Source organism: Accipiter gentilis, chromosome 30 (genome assembly GCF_929443795.1).
Source record: "Accipiter gentilis chromosome 30, bAccGen1.1, whole genome shotgun sequence".
NCBI lineage: Eukaryota > Metazoa > Chordata > Aves > Accipitriformes > Accipitridae > Astur > Astur gentilis.
In genome coordinates, this window is record NC_064909.1 from 3,444,689 (window position 1) to 3,457,038 (window position 12,350).

At 36.6% G+C, this 12,350-nt stretch overlaps 1 protein-coding gene across 2 annotated transcripts in view; it reads left to right on the top strand.

The window, feature by feature from the left end:
- The window catches only part of BABAM2 (BRISC and BRCA1 A complex member 2), a 178,975-nt gene that overhangs the window by 82,957 nt on the left and 83,668 nt on the right, over positions 1 to 12,350 (top strand). For both annotated transcript variants that reach the window (XR_007510127.1, XM_049833744.1), the window contains exon 7: positions 9,885 to 9,994. Coding sequence is in view for 1 of the 2 variants with exons in the window: in XM_049833744.1 (XP_049689701.1) it covers positions 9,885 to 9,994 (110 nt within the window). In the remaining variant the exon portion in view is untranslated. The remainder of the gene's footprint in view (positions 1 to 9,884; positions 9,995 to 12,350) is intronic.

The following is a 12,350-nucleotide window of genomic DNA, read 5'->3' on the forward strand; positions in this document are numbered from 1 at the left end:
ACACAAATGCAAGGAAAAAAAAGCTGTGTTTCTCTTCTTACTGGAAGAACTTTTTTTTCCCCTCACAAGATTGGGTTCTTACTCTTTGTGACATCTGTATACATGCACACTTGTGTGCGTAATTACACCAAGCACATTGTTTGCTGGAATGATGAATGTTTGTAAATAGGGCTCAAGGGGACAGGATGCTCCCACTTGCATATTCTTTGTACAAAGCAGAAAATGCCCCACGTAGACACACCCTTTCAAGATCCTGCAGACATAAATGTAATAGTGGGACAAAGGGGTAATGGAATTCTCTCAAAAAGAAATATAAATATTATACACTTGAAACAGGAATGCATAATAAACAGTTTGTGAATCAAAAGTGCTGTGGACTTTTAATAAGAAACATTCCTGTCATTCTTGGGAAACAGCAATTGACTAAACTCAGTTAATACTTTTAATATTTGCACCTTCTTTTAAAAGAAAGTATTTCATATTTTTAAATCAGGTCAGCAATACTAAGCTGCAATGGTGAAAGAACACTGAGCAAGTGTAACTTCACTTGTTTTTACCTTACACTTTGATTATTCACTTTTTCATCTGTGAAATCTTGGTACTTCCTGGTTCACTGAAGATCTGTCTCAGAATATGGCTTTACTCTGGCATTCTTGTTGTGACCCATGTAATCTATAGTATTTCTGATTCTGCAAAGATATTCACTGAACCAGGAACATAGAAGAATATGTGGAGATCGGGGGGGAAAGGCTTTTATTAAGAAGTTGGATTGATTTAAAAAAGAAACACGCTGACTTCCAACCACAACATGGTTACAGAAATACTTACAGATGTCTCACAGTATTTTAACTTTTACTTTTTTTCCTTGTGTGATTTATTAATTGTATCAATGAACTATTACATTATCTTTAAAAAAACATTCTCATTAGTCTCATGCTGTCCTTCTAAGACTTAGGTTTGTACCTAGGATACTTATTTGCACAAATACATTAGTCTTCCCAAATATAATTGTTACCTCTGAATCTTCTTTCAGTCATGAGCCCTGTATACTAATCTATTATGGTTTTGACAATTTATGTATATAAAATATAAATATCTGTGTATAGAAAAGCTGTATTTGGCGATTAGAAGGTTGGCTTGGTAGGCAAATGATTTTATTTCCAACTGTATTAGTGATCTGTTGGTACTTTAGTTAAGTATTTGGGCATTTATTAACAGATCTTGTTTTCCACTGGACATGAGAACTGCTCTTTGGCCTCTGCAATAACATTACTATTTTTAGAAAGATGGGAAATCAGTAAAATGGGGGAGAAGAATGCAAATACTGCTTTCTGAATAAATTAAAGTCCAGTCATCTGAAGAGGTGACTGGAGAGATTCGAGTCTCAGTGAAATCCTTTTCAGGGATTTGAATTCCAAGTTGCATGTGTCCCCAAATCTATCTGGAAAACGAGCTTAAAAACACAGGGCTTGTGTTAAAAAATGGATCGTAACTACATGTTGAGGAATCAGCCTGATAACTTTGGGAGATTATAGAGAAAGAAACTACATGGACGTGACCTTTCATAAGTCATATAAATGGAAAGTATTTTGTGGTTATATTTCTATTTTGCTTGTTTTCAAGAGCATTGGAAGTATATTTTTACATTTGGAAATATTGTAAATCCACTTCATATTGTTTTAAGTAATTCAGACTATATATTATCAAAAAAAAAGTTGTCTTGTCTCATGGTGTCTGAACATGAGGGTCCTTTAAAGGGTGGGTATTCATCTACATTTTTAGTTCCTAGTACAGTTCTCAGTATTCAAAGTGTAAAAAGTAGATAGCAATGCAAAGATAAGTGTGAAAGAAATATCTTTTAGTGACTGTTAGCAAGGAAATGTCTTGGCATGCGGCAAGTTAATACAGAGAGCGCCTGAACCCTGACAGTACTAGAATTAATTATATCACTACATAAATCTTGAATCTCCATTACTGATCATTTCAAATGAAAATTCTAAATAGAGAACATCTGAAACACTGGTGAAAACAAGTCTTCCATGCACTGAAGACACATACACAAATACATACATATATCCATATATGTAAATACGTACAACTGAATATAGCGTTCGCCCAGAATCAGCATGTTTGTCACTAATATGCAGAGCCTAGATGAACTAATTAAAGTGCTTCCTCCTTCACTTTCTCTGCCTTGCTGTCCTTAAATGGTTCCTCGTTTAGGAAGCTGGTGTTATTAATCCAAATATTGATTTTAATACTACTTGTCCTTTGCTTGCTGTTTAGCCATAACTTTGTAACGTGACTTTTTAAGGCACTCAGAGCGTATTTACCATACATACAACCTTTTTGTAAAAAAAGTCAATCATTGTTTGCAACTAAGCTTTAAATAGTCATTTATGTAGGATGTGTGCTTATAAGGAAACATTTAAATTTTCAGTCTTATGATTTCAACTGGATTCTCACAGTGTTGCTCAGGTTGTGCTGTCCTTTATTCCGCCAGTAGCACCACTGATGGAAAGTACCTTATTGCAATATTTGTTGGTAGGAGAAATAAGATCTGGATTTTTGAGAACTGTTTTTGTGCTGCTCTTGATTTAAAGGTGAAAAGTTGTTTGTCAAAACATGGCAACATTGGCGTGGTCTGGGTGGGTGCAACTGCTGCTCACTGTTTAAGAACAGGCAGGGTGACCTATATCAACTAAGCTTTGAAGTCTCCGAACATTTTGTGCATCCCATTATCAGTCGGTGATGGCAGAGACAGGTGATTGCTTTGATTGAGGTTTTAGGAAAGATATGGTGGTGTTGGAATCTCTTTCCTGCCTACAAAACTTCATCAGATTAATAGGGGCATCTCTCAGATTAATGTACTTTTTTAATGGTAAAACTGTAGTGTTTTAACAAAATTTATCTGCTCTCCTTAGAAATTAGGATAGAAGTAAACAAAACAAAAATTAAGCAGCACCCTGTAGTGTTGGATAAATTGGGGTCCTAGGAAACAAAAGCACTTTTCCGTGAATGTATGGAAAAAACAAGTCTGAGAATACCTCCCTGAAATCTAGTTTCCTAATATTGTTTCTCCCTGTTTTGTGTTATTTTGTCTAGTTTGTTGCGGAGACATTCCAAACCGTGTAAACTTTGGTTTTAATCTTATTTTAATCTAAATGTGATACCTGATTAGAGCAAGTAGAGCTAATATACTTGTACTTAAGTTTCATTGAACAAATTGAAATTTAAGATCATGAGCATCTTACATATCAGTCTCTTTTAAAAATATAAAATATCCCCTACTGTCATGTCATTAAAACATAGCTAATAAATACAGTTTTTCAGTGAGGACTTAGAAAGATTCAGTCAATAGGATGGAATGATCTTCTCTTGCAAATGTACTTTGTATTTCTTGTATCTACATAATCATTTTGTATACATTTTAGCTCACTTGGAATCAGTCAGAAATATTAATTTTAGACTGCACCTAATATTAATTTTAGAATGTGCCACACCTAGATTATTTATTTCAAATTTGAGTCCCAAACTTACCAAATCATGGGTTTGACCTTTGAAGAAATCAGCCTCATTTTCTTAGATTGTGTTTTTCAGACTTAAGCGAACAGTATTGTTGTGGTGAAAGTGTCACCCCAACTTTTTCTGCTGTCAAGATAAATTAACTTTTATCTACTTAAATGACATTAATCTTGAAAGTTGTGAATCTAACATGTATTTTCATGGACAAGAATGTTATTCTTTCTTCTTAACCATTTGTCTTTTCTCATGCTTTTCCTACCAGCATTCTTTACCTAACTCTGATAGTAACTCATTGTGAAAGTAGTGGTAAATTACCGTGACCATAGTAAAAGAAAATGGCATAGGCAAAACAGGTCTCAAGTTTATATTTGAAAGTCTGAAAACAAAACAAAACCCTGGGTTGTTACTCACACTTAAAGAAAACAGTGTTTGTTTTCATGTTCAATTATTGATGCCCAAAGATACACTTGGAGGTCTTGCTGATACTTTTTTAATGCTTAGTAGATATTTATTTAAATTTGTTTTAATGAAGAAAACTCAGTATCTTGTCCTATAAGTAAGCTCTTCAGATTATACAAAGTTGTTCCCAGACTACGATTTTCACCTCACTTTTAAAGCAGGAATTACACTGGGCTCAAACGCACTCTTTGATCAGACTGAGGCGAGTGTTTTGCTGCGTTACCTTGGGACAGGGGCTGTGTTTGGAACACTGTGATGCTGTGGGCAGTGCACACAAGGTAACTGCCTTTGTTTTCATTAAAGATCCTGTTTAAAGAATCCGTACTCCTTGATCAGACCTGGTGGGTTTCCTGGAAGATAGAAGAAAGAATTTCCTGGAATAATTAATTACATATTCTCCCTAGAGTGAAGCAGATTTCTCAGTCTCATTTGCCACTTCACATTCCCTAGCCTGCTTTCTCCTAGTTTTGTTATTTTTAAAAAACACATTACAAGTAGAAAAAGATTGGGAGAACATGTAACTGCTTGTATGAAAGCTGGCTAGTGGAAGTGCTACGCAGTAAGGGTACAAGTTGCTTGTGCTTTATTTGACAGTTGCTCTTCAAGTTATTGCATGCTGTCATTTGGAGGAAAAAGGCCGAACTTTGCTAACCTTTGTGATGCAAGTAGCCCATTAGTACTAGTGAAGTAAATAGTGTGTGTATTCTTCTCTGCTGCAATTCACATTTCAGCTTTAAAAACAAATTCTGTTGTGCACGTCTCTGATCAGTTGTTAATAAGTGTGGTTCCATTACAGGTATGTATCATGCAAAATTACATGGGTTAAGTTTGACCCCAAGAAAAATTACCTTTCTGAATGCATGTTATTCTCATGCATTTCCTCTGGAGACCTTTTTTCTCCAGAAAGGATCCTGAAATATAAATTTCACAGTCAACTTCTGTGAAGCTGACTGACTTGGTAGGGCTGAGAGGTACCACATTCAAGTAAGTGTCTGTTAAAAGACTTCTACTTGTCATAAGCTGGCTGCAGATGCCAAGATCAATGCTGACTCAGTCCTCCATGTTCTCATCCATATTCTGCCTTTCTATTCCACTTCCTCCCCTCCCCCCCCATTACATCACAGAAGTTGTAAATTGCATTTATCCTTTGCTTATAGTGTTTTAAACAATCCCCTCCCCTCCCTGTTTGCTGGAGATTTCCATCCCCTCGATTACAGTCATACCACAAAGACAATTGAGCAGTAGCGAGAGCTGAGAGATCAGAAACCTCCCAGAAGAGGTAGGAATGGTCAGCTGGGACTGGAAATCTCCTGAAGCAGATTTGTCCTGACCATACAGTTTGGAGGCTTCTGCAACATCAGTTGTCTGCGTGGCCTCTCCTTACCCAAAGGAACATCCAGTAGGTTGAACAACTTGTATGCTCTTCCTTACCTCACTTTTATCCCCAAACCAATTGCTGTTTATGCTTATGGTACAAACTTAACAGCCCTACCAGAAGTCTTGCTCCCTTGTCTAATTTCCTACCATCCCCTAGGCCAGAAGCTGCTTGTCCTCCCCAAAGCATGCCAATACTCTTCCTGCACATCATTTCCCATCCTTTCTACCAAATCCTAAGTTTCTTTTCTTCTCATTCTTGCTTTACAGTTAATCGTGCTAAACCAGATTCCTGATACCAGGTCCTTGGTTTACGCATTGGCCCATTGCACACTCTTTCCTCCCAGCCTCATCCCCCCTGCCTCCCACGTCTTCCACTTCCATGGAAAGGCAGGTCTTGCCACTGCCTGGAATAAGCCTGCAGTCACTTACTGCTTTATGCATTGCTATTTGGTGCAGGGTATTGCACGTGCATGCCAAATACAGAAATACCTCCTCTTGAAAGAATACTCTAATCAGAGGTTGCAAGGTGATTCTTTGTTGATAACTAAGAAAAGGTAATAACTGATTTTCCAGATTCTGCATCTTTAAGGAAAAGGAACTGTAATGTACAACTTGGTTGGACTCCAGGCACAAAAGGAAATGGGTTATAGCAGTTGTGACTGTGCAGAGCAGATGTTTTGGTTGGACTGGCTATCGACCATCTGACTCATAATAAATTGTCAGTTCCAGTAAATTCCCAGTTTTCAATTACAGTAGGTAGGATACGAGAAAACAATACCATTTGGATGGTGTATTTAAAGTGGTTTTGATGATAATTTTCATAAACAACTCATACCAACTTTGTAAAAAGATTAAGTATCTTGCAAAGGGAGCAGCTGTAAACATTGAAGCATGCATTTGAGTGTAAATTTAGATTGATATGAATGAACACTAACAAATTGTTGTTTAAGCAGTGCCGATACAATTAGAAGTAGGATTTTAAGTTTTAGTTTGGAGTCTTGTGATACCTAAAGTCTTTTCCTGAAGTTTTTTTGGGAAAAAAATTTTCTAAATGCCTTCAGACTTCCTTCATCTGTTCTGTGCTGTGTTTGTATTTTCACATGGCCTCTTGTTCTTGAGCTTCAAAAATACTTAATTAATGAACCTTTAATCTGCACTGGCTAAGTAGACAAAGGGTAAATTAGAATAAAATACCGTGAGCTTTCTTTTTATGCTTTTCTTTGTGAAAAGTTTTATTTATTCTTGTAAGTTGTTGCTAGAAGGTCTCTGCAATAGAAAAAAGTCTATGGGTTGAAAATCTTTTGTTTTTTTTTTTATTTTGTTCCTTTCTCACCACACTGCTTTACTATGTATATTTTGCATTTCCACAGTACATTGGAGGTTTAGTCAAGGATCAGTCCACATTGTACACAGTATTCTGTAAACATAGGAAACCCCTTGCAGTTCTTGAGAAAGAAAACTATTTATTTTCAGTGTTAAATGATGTAACCATTTTTTTTCCTGTTTGATTTGAATGGACATTTTATGAAATGAGGAAAAGGTTATTTGAAACAAAAACCAAACATGATAGCAAGATGGCAGAAAGACACCGTGAAAATCTATGCTGGATCTTTTACATTGCAGTGTGCTAGAGGTTTGGGGTTTTTTTTTACTATTGAGCATAAGACTGTTGTGGAAAAAATAATAGGTGTGCATTGTCACATGCTTAACTAATGATTTCAACCATTTTTACAAACATTCAGTTTTTAAACCTCAAAATTCCTGTGGCCCAGGATGTGTTCTCTGTTCAGTGGAAGTTCATTTTAATAATACCTTCTGTAGAGTGTTGTGTGGAAAAAGTTCTGTGAGTATAAAATGGTACTTTAATGTGGCAGTTCTAACCTTGGATGCTAATGTTTATGGAAAATTCCCATTCTTAATTTTTACAAAATTAGGGTTTTTCTTAAATATAAAATCAATTTTTCAAATAAAATTCTCTAACATTGTGTTGTGACTTAAATACAAATTATGAAAAGGAACATGGCTACTTAAAAAATGTTTTGTGACTTTAGTTCAACAGCCTCTTTTTTTTCCTAAAAGGGAATAATATTGCTAAAGCAATTCGATGTCACTCTCTCTTTTGAAGCCAACTGAAAAATAAAAATAGAGGTGATTTTTGCTTTGCTGTTCTGTTTAAATCTGGCCTGTGCTTTGAGAGAAATACGCATGCAGAAATGCGAAAAGGGAAAACACTGCCTGAGCAGAGTTTGATAAGAAGCATTAAAACAACCTTTGCCTTTGGACACTTTGGTGTAATGGAAGGATCTCAGCCCCTGTTCTGGGGAAATGTCATTGCCTGGTAATACAAGGATCCATCATCTTACCTAGTCACTAACAGGTTTGTAGAGATGACCAGGAGAGAGATCACTGAAGGAGTTAAGTTGTGACTGGCACAGACAACATCAAAAAGGTCTATTAGTTGAAAAGCTTTCCGCAGTTTATCTGTAAGACATGGTTTTGGTTTAGTTTTATAAACAGCAGTTGTAACAAACATACTAGGGTTGAATGCAGTTCTACCAAGCAGATTCTTGCATAAATAGAAGTAACCAAGTCTGAAAGGAATGAACAGTATGGTGTCAGATACAAGGGACTTTGTCATAAATCTGTGTAAATCTGCAGCCACCCGAGGAATAAGGTTGAGCATCTTCATGGTGTACCGCACTGCATCTTTTAAAACCTACAGGAATGCTGGTTTTGGGGGTCTTTAAGTTACAGTTTTCATTTCTCAGGGCCAAAAATATGCATCCATTTGAAAAGTGGTAGTTATAGAAGGATGCCAATTTCTTTACTCACATTTGCAGTGGACAGTAGCTGTATGAACATAATGCAGTGCTGTGCTGGCCACAGTAGTTGCCGTAGTGCGTGTTGTGTGTTATTTTTGTAAATGAAAAAAAAAAAATCACGTCTCAGTTTATTGATCTTACTACACCCATCAGCTTATTGCAGCTTAACATGCAAAGATACCGTGATGATGTATGTCGTTGTGTGGTTTGGTTTTTTTACCTGGCATGAGTCTTCATATTAAAGCAGCCACTAGTGAGTGTAGAAAATGCAATGTAATATTACTGTATGAGTTAATGGATGCTGTGGTGGTGTTCACCTAATCTGTTTTGGGGTTGTTATTTTTTTCTTCCTTGTTTTGATTATCTTTGATCAGTAAGCACTTGGGTGGTATTATAGAAACTGGTCTTATGTGTGGTGTCAATCTGTGTGTGCACATCAACTTAAGCTCTAATACTAAATGCAAGATGAAATATGTTTGGTTTTGTCCATGTAGCTTGTAAAATGCATGTAGGTTCTATTCTGTAAAAACCCAAATTATTTGAAAAGAATTAGAAACAAAAGAACATGGTCTCGGAAGAACTGTATACCTACACGCATGAACGTATTATATGTACTTATCATCTCTTGAAGAACGCCCATTAAAATAAAACCTTTTAAATCATTAGCATTACTACTTAATCTCTCTTGATAGTTCCTTTTGTTTGATTGACAATTAGAAAATTAATGGGAAAAAGGTAGTTAATGCCATACACCGCTTCACGGGTGAATGTTGTTCCTTGTTTAATTTTTTTCCTTAATGACGGAAATATATGAAATACTGGGGAAAAGGTTGGGGGAAGATTGCCCTCTTGGGTACTTGTTGTTGTTGTTTGTCTTGTTGAAAAAGGTTTTGTAATCTGTGCTGGTTCGTCTACTGTAGATGATAGTACCACTAGGAAACATAACACTGAAGAGAACATTGTGGGTCACGAGATCCTGTCTGTTGCTGTTACAGGCAACCATGCCATATAATCCCATCCATAAACTGATCATACCGCAACAGGACCGCAGCTAGGTTTTGTCCTCACCATTCATATTGAGTGTTGTCCTGCAATTTCAGGTTAAAACTGCGTTCTGATTTCTAGCCATAGCGTGCTCGTGAAGCCATAATGTGCTCGTGACCATTTTATAGGCATTTCCAAGAGTACGCTTTTCTTTCAGGTGTCAGAAATGAGCTGCACACCAAGGCAGAATTTGAGAAGAGTCAGCTCTGTCTCAGTTTTCATCTAAGACAATTAGGCTTTTAAGACCCATTCTTCCCTGCAGTTTATCACTAAGTTTCTTGGCATGTTTTGTTCTGCACGTTAATAGCTGGTATGCAGCTATTCTCTCTGGATGTTGACAGTTTTCAGTCCTGCCAAAACTTCAAATGGCACAAGGCAGTCTTCCTGAAACCACTCAGGAGTCACTTTTTTTTTTGTCCCCAGATAGGGCAGGGTCTCCTAACAGTGTTTAAGTGCTTTGCATGTTCCTTCCTCACAGCTGCTTGTGGAACAGAGCATACCAGGGCAATACCAGGCCTATTTTTCAATGGTTACACTTTAGATTCCCCACTTAAGCATCTACTAAATTAATTGGGTTTTGACTTATTAGTTATCTGTAATCTTACAAGTATTCAGTTTGTTACTTGCCATTTTATATTTATTATTTTTTATGTACAGGATGTGAATGAAGATCCTGGAGAAGATGTTGCGCTTCTCTCCGTTAGTTTTGAGGATGCGGAAGCTACTCAGGTTTTTCCTAAGCTGTACCTCTCCCCGCGTATTGAACAGTGAGTGAGACAGGTTTTTTTTCTGGTGTTTTGATTCTACTTCATCTCTGAACTTTTCAATTTTTCCTGATATATGTGAGAAATGTTGGTTAGGTGATAACATGCTATTGCTTTAAATTGCTTAAAGTCATAGTGTTTGCTGCAAGCGTGTGTGCAGTGGAGAAATGACAGATCTTCTTTTGGCTAGTTGTGTATCTATGGCTGGACCTCATATGAAGAAAAGTCATCACTGGCTACGTGTGGTATTCTTGTAGCATCATAATCTATGAAAACTATGCTGTGTTTTCCTGTAGCGGTATATTTTGAGTGCCTCCTACAGTACAGCATACTGATAGCTTTTTTTGTGGGGGAATCTTTAATTTGTTTTGGGAAGGTAAGTTCACTGCATATACACAACACATTTGAATAAAGTATTGTTGTAGAAGCTACAGGGCTTTATTAATTGTTTTCTAGGAATTTGCAGCTTTAGTAAGTTAGTTTTTTCAGGAGAATATCTGAATATTTCATTTTAAGATTGTTGAGCCGTACTGATCTGTTTTCCAGTTGGCAAACAGATTTGCTGAGAAACAAATTTCTGCTCCTAAAATGGAAGGGTGAGGATTAGAAATCAGTCTGCTTTCATGAAATTTCTCTTCTTCCATTTCTGGAATTAAGAATGTCTTAATGCTCCTCCTTCCCTTCAGTATCTCAGTCTTGTAGTGTCTGCTTCAAAAAATTAACTACATTAGACTGTTCAGTATACAACAGTCAAACTGCTCTAGCGTTGTTTCAGTGATGCTTTGTTTTTCTGGTTAATACTGCAGTGGCTTTCCTCTGAACTGGTGATGACACTTCTGGGTAGAGAAGAAAGGATGGGAAATACTGACTACCACAGTTTTATAATAACTCAGTGATAAAGTTTGTGTGAGTGAAGGAATGTAGTATCTTGACATTTTTCTCAGCAGGGCATTGGTCTGGATAAAATATTGGATGCAATTTAAAAAAACAAACCCCAAGATTTGATTTAGATAAAGGCATAAGGCATCCCAGATATTTTACTTAAGAAAATGTAGGTTACACATGCACGTGCAAACACACACACAATATATTTAGCAGCTTTTACATTTTCATATTTTTTATCAATTCACTACTTTTTGTCAACATTAGCTGAGGGAATAATTGTAGTCAAACATGTAATTATCCTCGCATGTTCCAAAGGATTCTTCTGCTCAGCTGCTGTTAAAAGCAAATGGGCTGTCATTAGTTTCCATTGTATTTTCAGCTCTAGTCACATGTTGATTAAGTGTATTTCAGGCCACCCAGGTAGTCTGTCTAAATGACTCATGTGCTAAAGAATACATTGGTGATTTTCCCCCTTTCAATAGTATCTTTAGAAAGATGTTAACCTCTTGATACCAAGCATAATAGCAATATGAAGGAACACTGTCTTCCTAAAAGTGCTGCATTTTCTGTCAGTGCCGTAGAGAAGATCTGATTTTAGATGTATGTTGTAGAGCAATATAGCAGAAAGATATTTGAGTGGTGTTAGTACATATCTGACGTGTGGCATATTTATGGCTTAGTCATTTATAGCATGTTAAAATCATGCCAGTAAACCCTGGAGTTCCATGCCGCACCTTGTCATGTTATCTCTGTATCAAAGTTGAGATACTTAACTCATCTAACTCACTCTGTGCTCATGCATATGTATGGTATTCATCATAGTATCTAGATACTGGTAATCCATAATACCAGAGTTGTGTGTGAGCTGTTGCACCTTACTTTATTCTACTGGCTACATTTTATGTGCCATGGAAAAATGTATGGGTACATTTTCAGTGTTTGTTTGCGCTTTAATAACAGAGATGATGTCTCTTGTTCTTTCCCAAAACCAGTCTCTGCTCTGTTTAGCAGGGGCTGACAGTCTAGATATTTAACTTTCCAATGTTTGGGAACTGAAGCAACAACGCATACTTCTTTATACTTTTTGCCAAAAATACAAAAAGCCTCAAGAAGCCCTGAGGATTAGTTTAATGACTTTGAGGCCATGGCATGTTACATTTGAATTGTGTTCTGCTTATAAAAGTTCTTTCCTGCTGCTAACAGTAATTGCATCTACAAAAGCCATGTAAGCAAATCACTAGTGTATTTTTTTAATGCAGCAGATTTTGAGGTGGAGTAAGTACTAGTTGACAGTTCCCAAGTACTCAACAAAACAGGAAAAATACCAAATTCCCACAATTATTTTGCTAATACTAAACTCTGTTCACCTTAGGAAGAACGAGCAAACAGGAACAGCATTTTTCCTGACCTATGCAAAAACATTTTCAGATACAAATGTTACAGCTTTGTAGAGAAATAAGAGCAAAGGGCCTTT